Source organism: Podarcis pityusensis (genome assembly GCF_964106645.2).
Source record: "Podarcis pityusensis genome assembly, chromosome: 1".
In the NCBI taxonomy this organism is placed as follows: Eukaryota; Metazoa; Chordata; class Lepidosauria; order Squamata; family Lacertidae; genus Podarcis; species Podarcis pityusensis.
Genome location: NC_138028.1, coordinates 36,267,326 through 36,291,839, shown reverse-complemented (window position 1 = coordinate 36,291,839; position 24,514 = coordinate 36,267,326). Strand labels below are relative to the sequence as shown.

General features: G+C 41.0%; 2 protein-coding genes and 2 long non-coding RNA genes across 11 annotated transcripts in view; 2 read left to right on the top strand and 2 right to left on the bottom strand.

The window, feature by feature from the left end:
- Positions 1 to 1,813, bottom strand: part of LOC308462518 — a 38,325-nt gene extending 36,512 nt beyond the window's left edge. For 2 of the 3 annotated variants that reach the window (XR_013979192.1, XR_013979193.1), the window contains exons 1-2: positions 1,358 to 1,813; positions 440 to 647 (exon numbers count right to left, since the gene is read on the bottom strand). This is a non-coding gene — a long non-coding RNA (uncharacterized lncRNA). The remainder of the gene's footprint in view (positions 1 to 439; positions 648 to 1,357) is intronic. The other variant, XR_013979194.1, reaches the window with a different exon arrangement.
- Positions 638 to 16,749, top strand: G2E3 (G2/M-phase specific E3 ubiquitin protein ligase). The gene is given in 17 exon segments (XM_080977985.1): positions 638 to 738; positions 2,091 to 2,146; positions 3,385 to 3,482; positions 3,639 to 3,740; positions 5,321 to 5,445; positions 5,979 to 6,141; positions 7,624 to 7,730; positions 8,370 to 8,486; positions 9,470 to 9,597; positions 9,685 to 9,817; positions 11,239 to 11,367; positions 12,343 to 12,644; positions 13,915 to 14,096; positions 14,350 to 14,522; positions 15,878 to 16,077; positions 16,333 to 16,550; positions 16,553 to 16,749. Coding segments are annotated over 17 exon segments (2,322 nt in total). The 5' UTR covers positions 638 to 694; the 3' UTR covers positions 16,598 to 16,749.
- Positions 7,932 to 23,312, bottom strand: LOC308462500. Of its 5 annotated transcripts, none has more exons than XR_013979180.1 (7): positions 23,020 to 23,312; positions 16,269 to 16,449; positions 15,388 to 15,504; positions 12,844 to 12,978; positions 12,297 to 12,379; positions 11,581 to 11,643; positions 9,705 to 9,842 (listed from the first exon to the last, which is right to left on the bottom strand). It is a non-coding gene; the product is annotated as an uncharacterized lncRNA (long non-coding RNA). The 5 variants fall into 5 exon arrangements; XR_013979181.1 differs by lacking the exon at positions 23,020 to 23,312 and adding an exon at positions 22,666 to 22,805; XR_013979182.1 differs by lacking the exon at positions 23,020 to 23,312 and adding an exon at positions 22,524 to 22,659.
- The window catches only part of SCFD1 (sec1 family domain containing 1), a 43,258-nt gene continuing 41,492 nt past the window's right edge, over positions 22,749 to 24,514 (top strand). For both annotated transcript variants that reach the window (XM_080978192.1, XM_080978191.1), the window contains exon 1: positions 22,749 to 22,885. Coding sequence is in view for 1 of the 2 variants with exons in the window: in XM_080978191.1 (XP_080834317.1) it covers positions 22,855 to 22,885 (31 nt within the window). In the remaining variant the exon portion in view is untranslated. The remainder of the gene's footprint in view (positions 22,886 to 24,514) is intronic.

The following is a 24,514-nucleotide window of genomic DNA, read 5'->3' as shown; positions in this document are numbered from 1 at the left end:
CTTTGACTTGAAGAGGTGCAGCATAAGGGGCAGATAGGTTCTCTGAAATCATGGTGACACCAGGTGATTGACAGGTGGACAGTGCCACCCACCTGTCAGAGTGGCTTGCAGGGGTGAGGAAGCTCAGGATACAGCCCCCCAGCTGGATCCTTTTCTTTGCCATTGTTTTATCTGAAGTCATGACACCATCTCAAGTTTGAAATAAAACCTGCCTTGTTACGTTTATTCATTTTTGATAAAAAGTATCAACCTTGACTTGTATGAAATGTATTTCTGTAACCCATGTTGTACCTGTCTGGGAATAGAAAAATAAAGCTTTTTAAAATAGTGTTTTGATTACTTAGCATGATCCGGATAACCGAAGTTCCACCCCACAAAAAAGCCTGCAGAGGAAATAAAAGTTTGCTCAAGATCATTAAGACTCTGTGCACATGCATACCTTTCTTTATCCATCTGCTGAATTTAGGAAACTTCTGCTGTGATCCTCAAGATGCTTACTCAGGAGTATCTTGCTTATTTCTGGGTAGACAAGTGTTTAGGATAATAAAATATTCCCAGTTTCTTTTTCTGTAAGAGGAATGATCAAAGATAGTGAAGGTTGTAACTTTTCCCATCTGCTTCTGTCCATGTTACACAGGAAACCCTACCTGTACAGATGATATCAGTTGAAATACTTAGAGCTAGTGGATCTTGAATGCCTTTGGAAATTATTGAGAAAAGAATATTTTTTCAAGAGAGGTAATCAAAAAACAAAAAAGATTTGTGATTTGGTTGTTTTGTATAGTCGGCTAAATACTGTTGCCAACGCAGAGGCCTTTTGCCAATTTCAAACCAATGTCCCTCTTGGAAGCCATCCTCTGAAGTGGGGGTGGGCAGAGAGTTATCTCTTGTTGGAGCTCTGTTTGTGGAATAAAATCCCTGCAAGCTGTCTTTTGAGCAGCAGGCAAAAGCCTTATTTTTGCAGACCTGTTTTCTCCCAAATGGATGATCCTGCATGGAGCTTATAACTAGGATTTCTATGTAGTATCTGTTTCAGAACTTTTTGTTGGTGCATACTGTATTCCTAAAACAAATAAATTTAGCTTTTCATTCAAAACTTAACATATGGTCAGTGTAATGCAGCGATAGTGGTGCAAATTCATTAGTCTCCTTTCCAGCTAGCCAAGCTAAACTGTTGTGATATCTTTGCTTGTTGGAGAAGTGGGACGTTGGAGGCTAACCTAAACTGACATATTGTGTTTGGGAAGAAGATTTTAAGCAAAGTATTAACCTTACACTAGGCATAGAAGATACTTGCATCTTGGGGTTTGCTGTATTGCAGAGTGGCTTATTTTGCAGGCTTAGAAATTCAACTTACCACTGAGATTTTTATTGGGTATCTACTAGATTGGTACCCAAGGGAACATTCCAAGTCATTCCAAGGGAGCAAGAGGCATTTATAATGGCAAAATACCCTTTTGTATAAGCTTACTGGCTCATGAGGTACCTTTCCGGAGTGTTGGATAACAACTATACTGTCCCAGAGCAAGAGCCTTTATGACCTAATTGCTCCAAAGTAATACCTTTGTGACCTGTTATCTCATCTCACTGCTTGCCTCTTCAGTTGACACAAAAACTCAACTCCCCTCTCATCCCCTCCCCTACCCCTCCTTCCCTCTTTTTTTCTTTTTCTTCACTTGTTCCTTATCATCTTATTTTTCTGGATGAAGACTGAAGGCAGGACTCTCAGCTGACTCACAGAGACAAAATAGCTAACTGCAAGGACGCTAGGAGCTTATTTTCTTCCAGATAATTTTGTACCACCGAAAAGATAATGTATTTGCTTTTCTGAATTTCAAGTTTATTCTAAAAATGTTGTTGTCGCTACTTTTAAAAATAACGGCAAATTTCAATGAACTACTGATTAATACAAAACCTGAAGCCAGATTTGTCATGACAGCAGAAAAGTATACTGAGTAGTTAAACCAATAATTCTGTTTCCTGTACTTTGTTTTTAATTTGAAACAGAGAATACTGGGTATGGTACTAGACTAAAAAGACTAATATCAGGTATGCTGCAACTGATTTTTTTCTTCTTCCATATTTAACAGTTGGAAGGAGAACGCTAGGATGAGTGATAACATTGTTGGCTGCCTTCAGAAACTGAGTAAGTACCGTGCATGTTTACTTAATTAATGCAGGCTTCCTCAATCTTGGCCCTCCAGGTGTTTTGAGACTATAATTCCCATCATCCCTGACCACTGGTCCTGCTAGCTAGGGATCATGGGAGTTTTAGACCAAAAACATCTGGAGGGCCGAGGTTGAGGAAGCCTGAATTAATGTAACCAAATGCCAATCATGGATTTGTACAAAAAAAGAACTGTGTTTTTAATGCTAGTGCAATTTGCCATTTCAAATTCATGTAACAATTGTTTCAGGGGCTGGATAATTAACTATTCTTGGACATTGTCACTTTGCCCCATTCTTAATAAGCCTAGCTGTACCAAGGAGCTAAAGGTTCCATACCTTGTTCTCCTCCCCATTTTATCCTCCCAAAGGTACTGTGAAGTAGGTTAGGCTGAGAGAGGGTCAAGGTCAACCAGTAAGCTTTCTAGCTGATGGAATTTGAACCTTGGTCTCCCAGGTCCTAATCTAACCTCTGTACCACACTAACCTGCTACAAACAAGCACTGCAGTAATTACTGGCAGATGGAATTTGAAAGATTTATTTAAACTGATACCTAACCTTGCAATTAGATTTGCAGTCCCTGCCCCAAATCTTCAGACATAGAATGCTTCATCATCTATGTATCATGTTCTTGGCTTTGTTATCCGTACTGGATCAGTCACTAAAACCCCCATGTTGGACAATCTTCAGTGTTCTAGCAATTTTGTTTTAGTTCTGATTTTTCCTATTGAACTCAACAACTGGATGCAATGTTCCCATATTTTTGAAGAGGGAGTGTATGTGTCTGTGATTGTGAATTGCCACTGTTCCAGAAATATGGGTGACCTCTGTGCCAAAACATAGTTCAGCACAGAGAAATGCACCACAGGGAGCTTCAGGGTCATGCTCCCCTCATTCAGTGCTTCCAAACGCCCTCCCCAGCTGTGCAAGGGAGGGGCACTCACTGCAGCTCATTCCTGTCTCTGAACATCATGCCACACAATGCCTCCTCCCCCTCCCCCTCCCCCTCCCCACTTTCCTCTAGCAGGAGCATCTGCTAGATCTCAGTCCCTTCTTTGAATGGAAGGGATACTGGATGCAACCCATTGTGTCCAGGTATTGTTGCTTTGTGTCGAAAGGGTATATCTTACAACTTGAAACATCTGTTAAACATCTAAAGAAAAAGTGGCATTTCAGAGAACTAATGCACTATATAAAATGGCTTCTTAATATTTTAGCCTGTGAATTTTGTCAACGGGCTGATGACCGTCCTGAAAAGTATGGGGAAAGGAGGACTTACAAGGACTACAATCTCACTGTTCATTATTACTGTGTGGTAAGTATTTTCTTTTGAACCTGCAAAGTTCTAAGTACTTTGCTACAGTGAAAACCAACACAGAGCATGTGTACGTGGGTTTCTTCAGTAATGTTTTTTCTCAAGTGGAAAGTTACCATTTTTATAACTTAGCAGTAATCCATTCCTTTATTGTAGTTAATGTCAAGTGGGATTTGGCAGAGAGGTGAAGACGAAGAAGGTTTTTATGGGTTTTTACCTGAGGACATCCAAAAAGAAATTAATCGAGCTGCAAGACTGGTAAGAATATATCTTGAATGTTGAGACTGTTCCAAAGAGTTATCTGACCAGAAGGACATAGCATCATGTATACCAGTACAATATGCTAAAATATGATATAGTTGAGTTTCACTAAGGCTACAGTCTTGCTCTGGCATTATAGGCAGATATTGATGCAACTGTGTTGGTTAAAGAAATCTGTATAGCATTAAGCAGTCATTTCTAGTTAATGGTTAGGATAGCAGTGAATAAAACCCAGGGAATTAAAAAAAATAGTTGTAGTAAACAATCCTGCTTCTTTCTTTTTTTTTGAAGTTGAGAAAGCAAAATCACTTCTCAGGTAACCTGTAGAATTAACTGTATAAAAACAGTTAACTTCTGTGATTGGTGTTAAGCAAAATTAATCAAATCTCTAAACTAACGGTTCTGGAAATGCCAAAAGCATGCTAGAAATTTCTGCCACAAATAGAAGTACTGAAGATGTAGAGTGGGAATTGGGAGTAAGATACTTACATATATTTTTAAGACAGAGTCATTAATGCTGTTCTGTTGTTATATAAAGTTATTTGCAAATCTGAAAGATCGAAAACCAGCATTTTAAATGTTCTCATTAGCTGGAGTTCTGTATACAAAATGCTAGTGATAATGGACAATTCTGAATGAGTGGCTATGCAGATGACAGGATTATTGCTTGGTTTTGCAGTGAACCAAAAGAGAAAAGAAAGCTAGTTACATTTTCATTTACATAATAGAAAAATGAACTACAGTGGAACCTCTACTTACCACCATAATCTGTTCCGGAGGTCCAGTCATAACTAGAAATGTACATAAGTAGAGGTACACTTTTCCATAGAAAGTAATGGAAAAGTGAATTCATCCGTCCTAGACAATGAGAAACATCCCCTAAAACAGTAACTTAACACGGATTTTACGGTCTAACGAGACCATAGATCCATAAAATGAAGGCAATAATCAATGTACTGTACTATAAAATAAATAAGACACTACTGTAGATGAAAAAAATTAACATTTTTTTTCTTACGTGCACTGAGGGTGGGCGGGCTTACCTGGCTACAAGCTGGGGGTGGGGCAAGGGTCAGTAAAGAGCTGGCTCACTTCGGCCAGGGTCACTTTTTTCTTGCCAGGCCAGGTTTTTTTCTGGACTTCCTCAGGTTAGTTCCTCGGCGGGGTTTGGGGCTACAGTGCGCCCTACTGCGCCTCTTCCACAGCTTCGGGGGTGGGATGGGGGCCCTCTCCCCAGCAGCAGAGACCTCAGCGCTGCTCCGCAGCCAGCCGGGCTAGCTCCGGGCTGCTGGCAAGGCCTCTGTTCATATCTAGAGAAAAGTTCATAAGTCGAAGCACCTACTGAAGGTCATAACTGGAACGGTATGTAAGTAGAGCTGTACGTAAGTCGAGGTTCCACCTCGTGGAACATTTGAGAAAAGGCTTGTTATTGTTTTGACTAGTAGTGATGAATTATTCAACAGTGCATTTCTCTTAATATACATTTTATACAGTTATATATTGCTTCTTATTTTAAGCAGAGGTTAGAATAACTACTAAAACAAAAAATTAAAACAACTGGTGGTATTTGTTTTTAGAAATGTGCTATCTGTAAGAAAAGAGGTGCTTCAATTGGTTGTGTGGCGTCCAGATGCAAACGAAGTTACCACTTTCCTTGTGGGGTAGAGAGAGGATGCATTTTCCAATTCAGAGAAAATTTTCCGTAAGTTATTTTCATTAACTTTTAGTAGAATTAACTAGAGCCAAAAAGCTGCAAGTTGCAAAGTTCTTGTTAATGTGGAGTTATTTAAATACAATATATAAATTGGATGATATCTAGTTGTGGCGTCCCACTTGCACGACAGATTTCCACTCACATAAAAACAGGAATCCCTCTTGCTCTTCTCTCATCTTGCAACCACATAAACACCTCCCAAATCCCTAGAGATCAGATATCACCATTGGTTAGAACTTTTCTGCTGTGCATAGTAATGCAACACCTCTACTGCTATTTCATTCATTGCTTGCTTATTTGGCTTACTTTGGGTCTTAAAAACACCCTTCTCTCTGTACACATTGTTTATATATACATATCCACTTAGGTGATCACTTCATATATCTGATGTTGATTCCAGCCCACAAAAGCTTATACCAAGAGAAATTTGTTGGTCTTAAGTTGCCCTATGTTTCTTTGTTGCTTGGAATGTCAGTAAGCTTTTACAGATAATAACCTTGCAGTGGCTCTGTATTTTTCAGGTCATTCTGTTGGAAACACCGACCCACACAAAAACGTTCCCCAACCTCTAAAGGATCATCACAGTGTACCATATGTTTAGAGTTGGTTGAACATGCACCATCGTATAACATTTTGGCAAGTCCGTGCTGCAAAAACGCTTGGTTTCATAGAGACTGTTTGCAGGTATGTCCAGAACACCACAATAATATTACTTCCTTTTACTACTAAAAAGAAGTATGCTGTACAATGATGGAAAGCACTTGTATAGTTTAATTCAAGTAGGACCGGCAATAAAAATGTTGCAAAATTGAATGTTCCTGTTCAGGGAGCCAGCCAGCTTGCCCTCTTCCAGGAGACTTCATTTTAGGTTGGGGACCAATTCAGCTTCAAGCAAAGAACTTTAAAGTGAGTTCCTTACTATTCCTTTGCTGAAGCAAGATGAACACCTACCCACCCATCAGCTGATCCTGATCAGCTGATGAGCAGTGGGAGTGTACCTTGCTTCAGAATCAAGAAGGGGTTTGCATTGAAACCCCTGCTAAAACTGAAGAAAGACCTTCATATTTAGCAACATTCTCTATGCAAACTGCTTCATGAACCTGAGAAGCCTCTATAGAGCAGGCATGGCCAAACTTGGCCCTCCAGCTGTTTTGGAACTACAACTCCCATCATCCCTAGCTAACAGGACCAGTGGTCAGGGATGATGGGAGTTGTAGTCCCAAAACAGTTGGAGGACCAAGTTTGGCCATGACTGCTATAGAGGCACACTCAGAACATTCCTAGAGAGGCTTTTTACCTGATATCGCTGCGACATCAGATGATTGTTAGGTGATGGCTCCACCCACCTGGCAAATCTTACCCATGGTGGTAGGGCAAAGACAGATCTGGCCCACCAGGGGGAAAACGGTTTCCCACCCCTGCATTAAAAGCTAACTGAAATGAGTCACAAATTCTATAATAACTGGCATGGGAGCAAACTATAAAGTTTTATAATGCATCAGTGGTGTTTCCTAGAGTAGCATAAGCATGCATGTACACAAACAAATTTCCATATCCCTACTTCAAAGTTTATAATCTAAATGTCATTAGTAAGATTTGGGAGGACGATAAAAGGAATGAATATGAGCAAATGCAGTAACATGTACTTGGGAAAATCAATTTTCTGTTGGAAACCAGGATAGAACTGCCAAACTCATCCTGTACTCTTTAGCCATAACTACTGATAATGTGGAGTAAATGTGCTTTTTGCATTGAAAGCTTTACAAGCTCAGAACTAGTAAGCACTTGCAAAAGTAAGGATATAGCAGGCAATGTTACAACTGCTCCACTGGCTACCAGTCTGTTTCCGAGCACAAGTCAACGTGCTGGTTATGACCTATAAAGTCCTACACAGCTTAGGTCCCGGCTATCTGAAAGTTTTTCTTTCTCATATGAACCTGCATGGGACCTGGGATCTTCACTTGCACAGGCATCCTTGAGCGGGGGGGGGGGGGGGCAGGATATAAATAAATATAGTAATGGTAATAAGCATTAAAGAAATTGTCATTAGTATAGCCTACTACAGATACTGTGTTGTACCCTCATCTTGTCTGTTGTACCCTCATCTTGTCCAGCATCCAGAATCTTGTCTGATTTACTGATCATTTTTCTCTCTTTTGGATCCAGTGTCAAGCGCTAAGTGCAGGGGTATTTTTCTTTAGATGCCCAGTATGTAATAATAAAGAGAAATTTCAGAATGAAATGTTGAGAATGGGCTTACATATTCCAGAAAAGTAAGTACCTCCCAAAATATTGTTTTATTTTTAAGAATATATTGTACAGGTTTATAGTTAAGGCTGTATACCACTAGGTATATTTAACAGGAGAGTGAGATATACATGGTTAATTCTCTTTTGAAATTTATGGTGTATTATTTTGTATCATTTTTCTATTAAGCTGCTTTTTTCATGGGTTTATATTAAGAGCAGGAGGCATGTTTTTCATTAGTTTTAATAGTAAAGGTTGAAATTAAGATGCAAGATGGAAAGAACTGAACATTTTAGCTACTGCAAAGTATTTTAACAACTCATTTCTTAAGAGATGAAGGCACAGAGACTTGGATTAGGAGACAAATGATTTTTGTCAAGACACACACAATACAAAGCCGCATTTAACCCTAGAAAGGGATGTGGGAAATCTTTTTTTGAAGTTTTCCAAATTTTGTAAATGCTGGTTGTTCAGGAACCCAGGGGTTAATCAGCTTGCTCCGATAGATGGGAGCTCTGAATTACAAAAGCATAGACTATCCAACAGCTACTGATTTTCTGTAGATTCCATCTTCTCTTGATAATAGTAAAATCATATATTACTATTGAAACAAGGAAAGCTGCAGTGGAGGCTTGAAATGTTCAAATAAGTTTTAATGTTTCCAGAGATGCCTCCTGGGAACTGGAAGAGAATGCATACCAGGACCTTCTTCAGTGCTACCAACACTGTGACGTCAATGTCTGCCTCTGCGAAAATGGAAGAAACTACAATGAGCCTGATAGGTATTAATAAATGTGGTCCTTGGACATAAGCATGTTTAATATGCTCGTAGTTTATAGGAATGTCATCTTGTCCCGCTTCCATCCATAATTAAATTAAATTAAATTAAATTAAATTAATTCAAAGTCAGTTGGACATGATGATGACCACATAAGTGCCTGGTGGATCAGGCCCATCTAGTCCACCATCCTGTTCTTGCAATGACCTTCCCTAGATGTCTGTAGGAAGCCCCACTATAGGGCCAGCTGTGGAGGTAGAACATTATTGTCATAGTTAGTAGCTGTTGATCACCTTATTCTATATATGGAATTATACTAAGACAACAAAACTAGTGATCCTTAACTTAAATTGCCTGGTGAGTTTTTGTTTCCTTGTAATAAGATATTGGCATATTGATTTTATGTTGCCAGTCATTAGGTCTTCATGTTTAGAAATCTGAAACTCTGAAGAAACAGGAAAGCATGCACCCTATGTGTGTGTCAACATTAGAGGACCTGGTCCATGTCCCATGCCATCACTAGGAAGGTTTCATCATTATTTTTATTCCTTCAATGAAGTAGTGGCTTTTCTAGAAGGCATTGGGGGATGGCATACTTTGACTATCTGTAGAGCTGAGTTACCATTAGGTTGAACTGAATGGCTAGTTCTGTGAGCTGAATAGAACATTTGAGTCCTGCCCAGTGTGCTTTTGCAGCTGTGGAGTTATGTTTGATTCTTTTTAAAAGTGTATTATTTATTATTGCTAAGTATCTTGTATCCTTTGCTAAAGAGAGCCAGGGTAAATATATTAAATATAAAATAATATTGGTAATCTTTGACCTGCACCTCCCATTTTACCACATATATGTTGCAACTGAAATTTATGTCCCATCTTGGGAAATATACTGATGCAAAGTGAAGCCATAACTAGTTACATTGAGTTAACTCTTCTCTTTTTTAAGTTTAACGGTCTTAATTTTTAAAATGCATTTTTGTTTTCTTTTAGCAAATGGGAAATAAAGCGCTGTCAATATTGTGGTTCGAGTGGAACTCACTTGGCATGTTCCTCACTAACAAGTTGGGAGCAAAATTGGGAATGCATAGAATGTAGAACTATCCTTGCCAAATCAACTGGTATGAAACTGTTCACCATTCTACTTGAATTAATTTAAACTTTTTTAAAGATTTTGGATGAGAAATTGTGTTAATTTCATTACACAGGGAACTGTCAGAAATGGCGAAAGCGTTCTCGGAGTATGCCAGAAAAAACAGATATTGGCGATAGCTTGCTGGAAGAGCCATCACCCAAATGTCCCAGACAGTCTCCTGGATCCCATCTTGGCTTCCTTGTCAGGCATGTGATGTTCTTTCATTTGCAGCTGTGTGGAAACAAACAGGCAGTGTTCACACATCATGCTAAACCACAGTTGAACGCAATGTAAATGAACAGGAAAGAGCTGCAGTGAACCTCATGTTTATGCTCGCTCTTCCCACATGGCTGGGGGATGTTGAGAGTTCTTACTTTTGGTTCTGCAGTCTGTAACATTGGTCAGTTGCCTGTCCTGGCTGAGGTCCACCCCCATGCCCAAAGGAGCAGATGTGCAGTCTGGGGGTTCTTGTGGACCCAGCATTGCCACTGGAGGCCCAGGTAGCCCCAGTAGCTAAAAGTGTCTTTTACCAGCTGCATTTGGTATGACAGTTTCAGCTGTTCTTGGGCTGGGAAAGCACTGGTGACTTCAAGATTAGATTAACTCAGTATACTCTATGTGGGGCTTCCCTTTCACTTTGCCTGGAAACTGCAGTTAATGCAGAATGCTGCAGCATAGTTGCTGACAGGAGTAAGGCCCTGTCGGCACATAATGCCTCTGCCCAGAGATCTGTACTAGTTGCCAATTTGTTCAAGCCAAGTTTAAGGTTTAACTGTTGTTATATAAAGCCCATAATGGCTTGGGAATGTTTTCCTTGCGGCATCACCTTACTCCATATGTCACTTGACCAAAATTGGCACTGTTAAAGGTGCCACGTAATATTCATTCCACAGTTGTGAGAAATTGATATTTTAGTGTGGCAGCACCTATACTATGGAATTCCTTGCCTTTTAGCACCAAGCAGCCACCTTCCCTGTACTTTATTTCAGTGCCAGCTTCAAACCATAGCTACTGAAACTGACATGTTTAACTGTGGTTAAGACTAACCCCAATTCCAGATCCAGAGGATGTGGCAATGGTGGGTAATCAAAAGCAAAACCTTCTGTTCCTGAACTCCAGTCTGCACTGGGATTGGACAGTGGGGATGTGCTATCAAATTTAAGGCTTGCTGCAGCTCATTCTTGTTCATTCATGTGGCAAAGCTTGTGTGAACATCGGCACTATCAAATTATAGTTAGAGCCTAAAAATAATAACTGATCAAAGGGCTAAATCATGAATTCAACCTAATGTTCCAGAATTTTTTGTAGCAGCTCTTCATTCCATCCAACAAGCTGTTCTGAAACTTGGGGACTTCAGAAGCAGCCTGCAATGTATTCTTTGAATGGGGAGTAGCATAAAGCATGTAATTTGTTTAAGGACATGGTGCAAATCTTATTTTGTTTGCATCTAGAAGCAATCCTTCATGCCTGAAGTACTCATTTACAAAAAAACAAATGTAATTTACTGACTGTACACTTGTCATGGACAATATTGTATGCTGGAGATACCTGTATCCTGACTCAGCTGTTTCTGAGTCAGGGTATGGCTAACTCAACTAACAAGGTGGTTGGACTTCTTCCCTTCTAGGTCCCCAAAGATATGCCCCAATGTCTTTACTCAGTGTTCACAACTAGATCTCCCCTCTTCGAATAATAGACTGATATCCCCTTCCTCCGTGATTAGTCCTTCCGTGAGGAATCTGACACTAAGAAAAACGTAAGTAAATGTTGAACTGTCAGCCAATTTTTTATTTTATACCAAATAATTGAATTGGGGGGCAGGGATTGACCCTGAGCTTGCAGCCCAGTGGAATTTTTACCTCCCACTGGGGACTGCTATGGGCAGGAGAACAAGTATGAAACAACTTTGAGATCCAGTGTCATGTCAGCATACATGATGGGGCTTTCCCTTCTACTCTTGCCCACATACCTTCTGACTTGGCCTCCAAATCAGCTCCAAATGTTTCTTTGACTTCCAGAGCAGATTCTTTGGCTGGAGGCAGGAAGAAAGGACAGGAAAATAACATTTGCACAAATAGTAGTTCATTGCAGTATCAAGATATCACAGTTAGATACTGCCCATTAGGCTCGTGGAAATAGTTTAATGATTCTTTTGATCCAGACCATTGTTTTAAGGTTAGATAGAGACTGGGGGTTATATGCAACTGCTCCTTCCTCTCCTGTATCTGAAGCCCCCATAAACCTTCAAAAATATGCTCCAGGTTGGGACACCTTTTGGAGCATATTTTTGAGATGCACAGGGGGCTGCAGAGGAGGAGGAGAAGTCCCATCACACTAGCAGAAGTCTGCTTGTATAGTATTAGATACAATCCACTACACTGATTTTATTTGAGATACATAACTGAGTGGGGAACATAGTATTTAAAGAGATGGTGCACAGTTGTTTATCAGCATTTTGTCTGACCCTGTTCTCAACAAGAAACTTTGTGCTTCCTTATTTAAATGTTATTGAATTGTTTTGAGTAGTAAGTATGCTGATTCTAAAGAGAGAGCGAGAGAGATATCATGCTGTTAGCAGTTTCAGTGAGCTACTTATTAGGATGCCATTAGTAATTTATTCTGGAAAAAAATAGAGCAACTTGAGGTTACATGGTTATATATACCCAGAACTATTGCTGTACATACCTAAGTAGATGCTGTGCTAATAAAACAGACCTTTTATTTTGTGCAGGCAACTTGTAGTGCAGCAAAGAAAAGTTTCCAATATTCTGAGGGAATTAAGATCACAAATTAATACCAAACGAACAAGACTGAATATCAATAGACGAAACATCTGGGATAGCGCCTTAAAGGGATTTCAAAAGCGGAGCTTCAATCCTGCCAATACTATTGAAGTAAAGTACATAAACTGCAGGACAAAAACACATATGGATTCATCAAAGGGAGATTTTTTTCTATTACTGATTCTTCACCTTCAGAACTCCTCGCTCTTTGAAGGCGATTCCTCAAAAATATTGTCTTTTGATTCTCAAGGTAAGCCTAAATTATAAACATTTGAAATGTTTTTGGAGGAAAGTGGGTACAGTCGTACCTTGGAAGTTGAACGGAATCTGTTCTGGAAGTTTGTTCAACTTCCAAAACGTCCAGGAAGCTCCTGCAGCCAATCGGAAGCCGCAGAAGCTCTGTTGGACATTCGGCTTCCAAAAGAACATTCAAAAACCAGAACACTCACTTCCAGGTTTCGACCATTTAGGAGCTGATTTGTTCGGGAGCCAAGGCTTTTGAAATCCAAGGTACAACTGTATGCTTCTTTCTCCCTTCTCCATTGGGTTCTGAGCACTCTTGATGTGGTTGGTGTGCAGCAAGCCTGTGAGGTGAATTAGGTGATCTTAAGCAAGTGTCTTCCTACCAAACAAGCTGCATGGGTTGAGCAGAAATTTGAACCTAGATCTTACCACAATCTAAATTCAAAAACTCTTATCAACTACACCACACTGGCTGTGTACTGCAAGTTCAGTAATACGAATTCTCCAATTAATATTAATAGGAATATTCACTTAGTTATATAGGAGTCTCCTTACTCTCTTTGCTGTTTAGGCTGCTCAGAAATAGCAAAACTGGTAGTGGATGGAGCAACTACAATTAGAGGGGTGCTGGTAATTGTATTTTTGAGTTTTTATTGACTCTGTCCAGGTAACAAAAACCAATACAAGTAGAGGAGATACCTTCTGCTCTAGTGTTTTACTATGTATCAAGGGACAGGAGAACTATTAAATAGTTTTAAGTCATGGTTTTTGGGGTAATGAAAATTGTCTTTGTTAAGTTCTGGTGAGCATATTTGCTGGCATACCAAAAAAAAACCTGAGCATTTGCCCCAGTTGTTTCTTGAAGTAGAGTTGATGGCTCAGTTTCCTTTCTGACTAAAACTCCAGGGCAGCTTTTTGTGACCACAGGGGTTGGGTATGCAGTGGGGAAGGGAAACAGACAAGTCCTGGTAGTTTAGCATAAATGTCCAGCCCATTTCTTTTGTATCCCATAAGTACAGTTGGCTTACATAGATTTAGATAAATTCATGGAAGATGGGCACTTGTTCAGATGAATGGTGCCTCTGAACACTAAGTGCTGGCAACAAATGGGGGAAGAGAGCTGTGGCCTCTGTGCACTTTTTCTGGGCTTCCAGGGGCATTTTATTGGATGGGAAACAGAATATTGAAGTAGGTGTGCAGTTGGTTAGATTGATTGGGGCTCATCCCAGCTGCATTTAGTAAGCACAAGAGTTATTTTACATACTTTGTACTTTCAGCTCTTAAAGATAATTTATACTATGAAGCTGGAAAAATGATAGCAGTTTCTCTGGTTCATGGAGGGCCATCTCCTAGCTTCTTTTCCAAGACCTTGTTTGACTGCCTTGTTTATGGCACAGAGAATGTGAAACCAACTATTGAAGATGTTGCTGATGTGACTGTTCTGCAGACAATAGAGAAGGTAGGTTGTTCTACAACTGCATAGCACTATAGGGATGGGTCTTGGTATTTTTTTCTCTTTTAACATCTTAATTTTAAATCAATTTGGTATTGAGGGCATTTCTTTTCTCAGCAATAGTTGGCATAATATATGTGCCACTTATTTGTCAGCCAAAAGTGATCAGACATAAGATCTGAAACAAAGAGGAAGTTGCATCCATCCATTTGAATTTATTCATCAAATTAACTAGTTGATGTTTGATTTCTTACTGTAGATAAAATCTGCAAGAACTCTGAACAGCTTAGAATCAGCAATAAGTGATTGCTCTGAATATCTCGCCATTGCTGGATGTTTGAAACCTGTAACAGCTCTACATGATAAGAATGTGTTGGTGAATGAGATATTGAATTACCATGTCATAAAGAGAACACTTTTACCTTTTGAAAGGTTTGTTTTGCACATAGAACCCATTACTATACTTTTGCAGTTTATACTCCAGGGTTCTGTAGCCACACTCTTTCCATGTGAATTAATTCATGTTTTGCATTTATAAATTAAAATTTTACAAGTCAAGTTTCACGTGTTATGAAGAATTTATTGTTCTAGTGGTGGCTTCCCCTCTCATTTACTAGTACTGAAAATATAAAATTTTATTATGACACCAAGTGAAAGATGTATTGCTGGTAATTGCAAGTAGGCGGAGTGCTGTTGCGCTCATGTCCAGTTTGCAGGCTTCTCTCACACATTTGGTCGGCCACTGTGAGAATATGATCCTAGGTGAGCCACGGGCCTGTTCTTAATATTGTTCATCTTACATTGTTACTCAAAAATGCTTAAAGATATTTGGTATTTCAAATTTGAAAAACTGAGTTGTTGGATGAATACTTAAATATACAGTGGTGCCCCGCAAGACGAATGCCTCGCAAGACGGAAAACCCGCTAGACGAAAGGGTTTTCCGTTTTCAATGCGCTTCGCAGGACGAATTTCCCTATGGGCTTGCTTCGCAAGACGAAAATGTCTTGCGAGTCTTGAGATTTTTTTTCCGCTTTCCCCCCCCTTTTTCTAAGCCGCTAAGCCTTTAATAGCCTTTTAGCCGCTAAGCCGCTAAGCCTTTAATAGCCGCTAAACCGCTAATAGCGCTAAACCGCTAAGCCGCTAATAGGGTTGCTTCGCAAGACGAAAAAAACCGCTAGACGAAGATACTCGCGGAACGGATTAATTTCGTCTTGCGAGGCACCACTGTACTTAATAGTGTCCCAAGGGAGGAAGCTCTGCAGCTTTCTTTCACTGGGGCGAGATCCATCATTTTACCTGTGGATGTGACAGGATTTCCCTTTTTGGCTGCCTCTATAGCCTCCCTGCTCCCTAATCTGTCCTTCAGGATCCCCCAACTTTCCAGAACGGTTTCAGGGAGTGTACTGGGGCTGCCTGGGAGAAGGGAAAAGAGGGAAATTCCTGTAAGCTGGATGCCACACTTGGACACCATCCATTGTTGTAAGTAGCTTTCAGGAAAATTTAGAAGCTCTAAAATAAATTACTGATTAGAATCTGTAGCTGGTACCAGCTCCAGCAAGGGTATTCTGACTAGTACATGTACAGAAATATATCAGTAAATTGGTTTTGTTTTGTTTTGTTTTGTTTTTAATAATTCCAGCAAAGCCCTAAGGAATTACTGCTTCTAGAAATTTAAAGTGGTGTTTGTAATATGCAAATGAATTTGGCAGTTTTTTTCCTATCTTTTTAAAAACAAAAAAACCTCATAGCACTTTCTTGGTTCAATGCATTGTCTCTTTCCCCTTAGCTTTAGACAAGGTTTGAAAACACTTGGTGTTTTGGAAAAAATGCAGATGAATCCTGATGCATTCTGTAGCATATTATGTCACAAGCCTGAGAAACTTACAGCAAAACTTCTTGGTGATCTCTTTGCTATCCACTGTGTACCAGGAGCAGACAAAGCCAGAAGTCTAGATTTCTGGATGGGTTACTTACAGGAAACAGAAGGTAAGAAAAAATGGACCCACCTAAATGAATCTGAGCTAGGAATCTGGAATGTGTTGGGGGCTTTAAAAAAGACTTCAGTTCCTATTTATCAAACTCTTAAGACAAGCCTTGCCTATGAATTTTAGTTTCACTTTACATTTGCAGTAATGATTAACTATGGTCAATTTATCATTAGCTTGAGTCACTCTTACCTTCTAATGTGAAAATCTTGTAAAAGCTGCTTTCAGCTAATCAAATTCCTCGTTCTTGGTCTAGGTGGTGAGTCAGCAGTAACTCTAGAGGACATCTTAGTGTTTGCAACTGGCATTCGTGATATCCCACCCATTGGCTTTGATCCTGAGCCTGCAGTTAAGTTTCTGCATATAAAATACCCTGTTGGAAAGAGACACCTTAATTGTTTAGAGCTTCCAATAACAAAGTCTTACGAGAAGTTTAAAAGAATTATGGATTGCACCATCAGAAGTACTCTAAGGTTAGAATCAGAAGTGCATTAGTCACTACCATGGATGCTGAAAATTGAATGATGAAGCATTTAAGAAGCTTGCTAGCTGCTACTGGATAACACACACGTTCATCCTCACAGACTTGCAACTTGATCGTGGAAATGGCTTAATCTCAGTCTTTACATTTTGAACATTGATTCAAAATGAACAAACAAAGCTTTCCAAACCATTTTGCATTATTTGGTTTCTTTTTAACACTGTGCCCCAATCTCATCCTTAGCACAGCCCCACTTCATAACATAAGGCAACTGGTGACATAATTGTCTGCTGATGTACTGTACCATCCATCCATTTATATTATAATCAAATATACACTAGCAGACAACTAGATTCACAAATCCCTTTTACATTGGTTTGTAATATAGCCAGAAAATCATGTTTTTGTGTAAGTTTTGACTTGTTGGTTTGTTGAGATGAGAAAATATTTTACATTCTAAGTGAATTTCAAGTATCCTAGCTATTACTTATGAACTATAATAAGGAAGCTAAAAATAATACCTCATTTTAACTTTTGTCACATATATATATATTAAAAGAATAACAGAGCTTTATGACACTGAATACAGTTGTGGTGCAGTATCCCAGCTGCTTTAAAATTAAATTTCCGTTCTACAGTCATTCCAAATATTTTCCTTAGTATTAGAAAAATGTGCTGGTGTGTAAAGGTGTTGCAATTCATAGAAGTGTAAGCATATTCTTATGTGCTAGTTATAAGTGACTTAAGACAGAACATGGACACTTAGATGTCAATCATTTGAGAGAAAAGGTGAGGTTGACTTCAAGAGAAGGGCCATGTCAAAAGGACATGCAGAAGAAGAATAAGAAGAAGAGTTTGGATTTGATATCCTGCTTTATCACTACCCTAAGGCATCTCAAAGCGGCTAACGTTCTCCTTTCCCTTCCTCCCCCACAACAAACACTCCATGAGGTGAGTGAGGCTGAGAGACTTCAGAGAAGTGTGACTAGCCCAAGGTCACCCAGCAGCTGCATGTGGAGGAGCGGGGAAGCGAACCTGGTTCACCAGATTACGAGTCCACCGCTCTTAACCACTACACCATGCAGGAGTATCTCCAAACGCATATCAAAGTTCAAATGAAAGCATGCAGAAATTCACACACATTGAAGGCCCTATATGTGCCTGTTATGAGAATGGCAACAAACTATATGTAGAAATACATCTTGAATTGCAGTGTTGCAGGAATTATTATTCTCTGTGTAGCATAGATCCTTACATTTAAACATTCCATACTACACTGAGTCCTGTAGAACCTTAGTATAGAACCTTGGAATAGACTCATAGAGTTGGAAGGGATCCAGAGGATCATCTAGTCCAACCCCCTGCAATGCAGGAATATGCAACTGTATCTTATGGGGATTGAACCTGTAACCTTAAGTGTTATCAGCACCACGCTCTAACCAGCTGAGCTATCCGCCTTATTGTAAATATTTCACTTACTCAAAAAGATAATTTTTCAGTGTTTTCTGTTGGATTGTATATGGCTTTTCTTTATGTCCTCCCTGCCCTGGGTTTTGCAGGCCTATATATTTGCAGTTGCACTGTGCTTTGAAAATCCTCCAGGTACATCATAAGCATCATATAAACATGCTTCAATCTTTTCCTTGAGCTTAAGAACAGGGAGGAAAATTGCTTAAAAGACCTCTCAGACATGCTGAGCATTAAAAGACCTCCCATGTCATGCTAAGCATTGGAAATGAGCTCCCTCCCGTACTGGGGAATGCAGAGATTTTGCTGGCTACCCAAACTAGCAAAAATTTGTAGGCTACAGGAAGAAAGGATTTTGGGCTGCTATGGGTTGTATTCAATTAAGCTTTTCCATTTGCACAATGGAATTTCCTCTCTCTTCTTCCCTGCATTCCCCTCCCCCCTCAAAATCTGTTCCAGAAGGTTGGGGGACCCTCTGGAGATGTTTGGGGGCAGAGAAGCTCTATTTATACAGCATGGAATAGAACCATCTAAGTTTATAAACATGTTGGTCTACTGCAGGCATGTCCAAAGTCCGTTTCGGGGCCCTTAAAAAGACCTCCACAACTTCAATCCTAAAAAAAGCTCCACAACTTCAATCTTAAAAAACAAGGTCAACAACTTTGGTCAGCCCTCATGGCCCTTCACTTCATCAAATCTGGCCCTCTTTGAAAAAAGTATGGACACCACTGGTCTACTGTATAATCTGTGTTCCCTACAGAAGTCTTGATCATTGTATTTTATATTGCAGTATCTGTGGATTTAATTTACTTCCCATGATTGGTGCATCCTGGCAATCTATTCTTTGCACTTTGTGATTTTATGACCTTGTTAGCTTAGCCGTTTGTTGGGTTAAAGTACTAGGAGTAAAGAAAATGCTGTTGTGCTATTTCTGCCTTAAAACCTCTGTGCACAGGATGTGAACCTCTTAAGTTCTCCTAATTGTGATTATTTGAATATGTACTACTTTATTAGAGTTGTAATGCTACATCTATACTAGCATAAGTAGGATAAATTGCAAATGAATGGAATCCGCAAATAGATGTCAATTCAGGGCAACAGTATTCCTTATGGCAGCTCAGGTACCTTTAACACTTCACTGAATGCTTTTATCATAGCATTCTTAAATTCATTGATTTTTTTGTTCTGTAATTTGGATTAAAGGAAGGCACCATTTCTGTATGATTGAACTCTTTCATGGGTGGGGGGGGGATTAAACAATTAGCATTATGTAGAAATAGTGTAGAATACAAATTTGCATGTACAATTATAAGTTTGTAAATATTAGTTTTTGTTTAAAACTGTAATATCTATTTCCTGGGGCTTTCTATGGCTTCCAGTGTCTGTTTGCTCTTCTATTACTTGCAGCAATGTATTATGGGAGAACCGTCATTTACATGTACTGTATATAAAGTGCAATAAATCAACGATGTGTCATTTAACAGTATTAAATATATATGCATTCAAATGTAGTTGGACTTGATTCTTTTGAGGATGTTCATGTGCAACAATGGTGTTGCTTCATCTGGGATTCATGATAATCCTCATGTTACCATACAATGTTAATAGTGCAAACAGGAATATCTTATATCATAGTCCAGTGTTACTTACCTAGCTTCATTTTACAAATAAAATTGGTATATTATAGCTCTGAAGATTCACAAATGACACTGATTTATTTCTTCCTAAAGTGTGATAGGGGATTCCCATTCTTATATATTTTATATGATTCCTGTTCAGGTACTTAGGGAAAAGATTATAAACTAAACTTAGTGTTTCCACTGAGGGGTTGAAGGATGAGACAGAAAAATTCCCAGATTTAGACTACCCCCTTCCACCAAAAACATGGCTCTGAAAATGCTTCTATACACTTCACAAAGGCTACACTATTGATGTAGTGGATAAACCTGGGAGACCAGGGTTGAAATCCCTACCCTGCAAATGGGGAGGAGCAAAACTCTTTGTCCCTTTGAGCTCCTTGGAAGGTAGGACATAATTGCAATGTTTGGCCTGCTGGTCCTTGAGAATGGGCAGCAGCATGAAGAAGCAAATGTGCTGAATCCTAACACCCTGAAATCCCAGTGACACAAACATGCTGGAAATTATGCCACATAATGAGCCGGAACATGCCATCCCCATGCCATTTGCTCCAATGGGAAGAAGACTATTCCTTCTGGCACACTTTTCCTCCTCCCCTGCCATGAAGATGGTTTGGAAGCTGTAGGGCTCTGGACCTACACATTTCTGGTGGTAGAAGAAGAAGAGGAGTTTGGATTTGATATCCCGCCTTTCACTCCCTTTAAGGAGTCTCAAAGCGGCTAACATTCTCCTTTCCCTTCCTCCCCCACAACAAACACTCTGTGATGTGAGTGAGGCTGAGAAACTTCAAAGAAGTGTGACTGGCCCAAGGTCGCCCAGCAGCTGCATGTGGAGGAGCGGAGACTCAAACCCGGTTCCCCACATTACGAGACTACCGCTCTTAACCACTACACCACACTGGCTCTTACTGGTAATATTGCTCAGTAAGAATAATTATCCCATAAAGCAACCTTTAAATTATATTTTTTTTAAATACTGTTATTTGACTTGTCAGTCGTTACCCAAAGGTCTTCAAGTGACTTAAAGGTAAAAGGTAAAGGGACCCCTGACCATTAGGTCCAGTCGTGACCGACTCTGGGGTTGCGGTGCTCATCTCGCTTTATTGGCCGGGGGAGCCGGCGTACAGCTTCCAGGTCATGTGGCCAGCATGACTAAGCCGCTTCTGGCGAACCAGAGCAGCGCACGGAACCGCCATTTACCTTCCCGCCAGAGCGGTACCTATTTATCTACTTGAACTTTGACGTGCTTTTGAACTGCTAGGTTGGCAGGAGCAGGGACAGAGCAACTGGAGCTCACCCTGTCGCGGGGATTCGAACCGCTGACCTTCTGATCAGCAAGTCCGAGGCTCTGTGGTTTAACCCACAGTGCCACCCACATCCAGTCAAGTGACTTATCACACATTAAAAACAAATAGTAATACTTTATGCCACAAAAATGTAACAATCCCTATAACAGCTACAGGAAATCGCCGGCACAGCAGTAGCAAAACATCCATTTGTAACCCATCAAAAGCTGGGTGGAGGAGATAAGTCTGGTGCTGAAACAAAGATGCCAGGTCGACTTCACTGCAAAAGGCATTAAACCAATGAAACCACAACTGAAAAGGTCCTCTTCCTTGTTACCACCCTCCAAGCATCCCCAAAGAGGGAGATGGGCTCTGGAGAAGGATGCAGGTATGTTTGGGATAGACATGCCAGAATATACTGGGGTTCTGAGCCATAGAGTTTTATAGGTCAAAAGCAGCACATTGAATTGGATCTAGAACCACACTGGCTGCCTGTATGCTTCCAACACAATTGGTATTCTAGGATACCATGGTGGATGGTACTGAAAGCTGCTGAGAGATCAAGAAGAATCAACAGAGTCACATTCCTCCATCTGTCTCCCAACAGTGGCCAATTAATGGGGCGGGGGACACACCAAAGCAGTTCTTTTTGTGGGTTTGTGTATGAATTGCTGTGGTAGACTAAATTATTATTATTATTATTATTATTATTATTATTACTTTATTTTGTACCCTGACCATCTGACTGGGCTGCCCCAGCAACTCTGGGTGGCTTCCATCATATATAAAAAACAGTAAAACATTCAACATTAAAAAGCTACCCTAAATAACAACAGTGCTTGTGTACAGGACCAAATGTCAACTTCTAGCACTTTGTAAACCTCTCTGACTAGCTAACCTGGAGAACTGTGGCTTTAGGCCAAACTTGGACTATCCAGTTAGGAATACAAGCCCTGAATAAGATAGAGTATATGGCAAAATAATATAAATACAATGCCATATCCAATTAAGCCATACTCAAACCCACTGAAATCATGTTTCCATTCATTTCAGTGGGTCTACTCTGCATATGGCTTAATGTCAGCCAGATTCTTACTCCCACAATGGCTTTCTTCTCTTTCCGCTAATATTTGGTACTTCTGAAGACAGAGGTTCTGTGTGACTATTCTGTTGTTTAGCAACAACAAAAGCCATCACAAAAGAATAATAAAGCCAGTGGTAGCCCTGGAGGTAAATCATAATTTAGGAAGCAAGGCTACCCGCGTCTACTGAGAAGTAAATCCAGCAGAATCTAAGAAGGTTTTACTAGCAGGTAAGTGGGGCTAGGATTGCAGCCTTGAGAATATTATGATGATCTTATGCGAGTCTTTTACTAGAGAGACAGAAAAGGGGTTTTTTTTGGGGGGGGGTACATGGTGGTCAGATCTAGGATGTTGCCCAACCCTTCCCCATGAAACCCTGTATATTTTCTAACAGCTGTTTCAAGCGTAAGAAGCTACCGGCCCCTAGGCAGCAACTTTTGTGCGTGGCGTTTTCTCCCTCTTCCCTATATTTTGGCTCCTCACTGCCGATTCACCTCAGAACCGCCCCATCCGGCACCGCCAACCCCGTCCCGCGCGAGGGCCGCGAGCGCCTCAGTGGGAGAAGAACCGGCGGTGGGAAGAAGCAGAAGGGGGAAACGGCCGCCCTCTCCTCTTCCAACCATCCCCGAAGCTAACCGAGAAGCCCCAGTTGCGGCGCCGGCGGCTGGGATATACGAGGAGCCAGAGGGGACGCCGGGCAAGGAGGCTCCGCCCGCCGCGCCTCAGGTCGCTCGCAGCAGCAGCAGGGGCCGCCTCGCCGGGGCGCCACGTCTGCCGGCTGCTGTAGCGGCGACGGGGGCGGAGCCGGCCTGAGTGGCAGAAAAGATGGCGGCCAGCATCCGGGAGAAGCAGACGGGTGAGTTCCCCGCTTTTCCCTCCGGGACAGGCTCGAAGGGGCGCCGGCCCTCTGTTGCCGGGGAGCCCGCGGGGTGCGGCGGGGCCGCCGCCGCTGCCCTCCTCGGCGGGAGGGTTTCGCGGCGTCTTTGTTACCTCACGGAGGATACGCGCGGCCTGCTCCTTTCTGCATCCTCTGCGGGGCCTCTTCCTTTAAAACCCGCGCGAAGAAGGCTCTCTTTGGCTGGCCGACCCGCTTCTGGAGGAGCGGAGCCCTGCCCTACTTTGGGGGGGGGAGGGTTGCCCCGTGGCGGCCAAGGCGCCGAGAGGGTTCCCTGTATTGACCCCGCATCCTGCTCTTAGTTTCCTGGCGCGGCTGTGTTTCTTCTTTCGCTGCCTCCAACCCTCGGGTTTTATAAGAACAGCAACAACACTTTGGGATTATAGGGCAGTAGGTACTTCATAGACCACTACGGAGTTTTAAGTTGGTACAAAAGGGGGGGGGGAATCCACCCCACCCCATCATGTCCACAAAGAGACTGCCGTCACAGTTTCATAGACATTACAGTTATTCCAAAGGAGCCCTTAAACTTAAAGTGGAGTCATGCTATTAGTTGTTAAAAGCAGCCTTTGCATCATCCGCCTACCCGCGTTAAGCAATTTGCAAGGCATTGTTAGAAGATACAAGAACAAATGATCCCCAAGAAATGCCCCTTTAGTACCTTACACGCATCATCCTCAAAGGAAAATATAAGGTTTATCAGAGTCAGCATTGTTTTCATCTTTTCAAGCTGTGATCCGAGGAGTTCTGAACATGTCATCTATGCGATCGTGATGGTTTTAGGCTGGGTGTTTTTCTGTGATTTTAATGGCTGGTGTTACTACTCCAAACTGAAGCACAGCCCTTCAAGTCAGAGTTTCTCCACCTGGTGTCCTCCAGTTGTTTTTGGACTAGTTCCCATTAGCCGCAATCAGCACTGGTTGGACTTGTGGTCCAGAACATCTGGGGGTTACCAGGTTGGGGAAGGTTGTTTCAAACAAACAGATTTGCCTATGTTATCCAGTCAGAAGCAGGTCAGTGTAGTATGTCCCAATGGCTTGTAATTGCCAAAGCATTCCATACTGAACATATATTTATTAGTAAGAAATGTTTCAAGAAACCATTCTGGAACACATACTGCAAAGGTGTATGAAATCTTCACAGATTCACCCATGTCGGGGTTTGGGTTTAGGACTAGACTTCATCAGACTTCAACACACATACACACATTTTTTATTACAGTTTCATTCTTCTTATGTCGGAGATTTTGAGAAGTCACTACCAGTTTGGACTTGACAGCATATATGTAAATTCAGTGCCCTTGTGTGCAACACTTTACACTTTCTGCTGAATCTCCTTTGCCATTTTGTTCCCATTCATGCGTTTGTTCATGGATTATTTTAAAAGTTTTAGTCTCAGGGCGGAGCCTTGGGAATATCTAATATGACTTTCACATCAATTTTCACCATACTTATGTCTCTCAGTATAAGAAGGCTTTGGTACATAGGAAGTACAATGGAAACACACTGTTATTTTACAATACCAGGTTTCTGCTCTTAGGTTCTTGTCTCTTCAGTTGCTACAATATCCCCACATCTTGACAAATGTTGT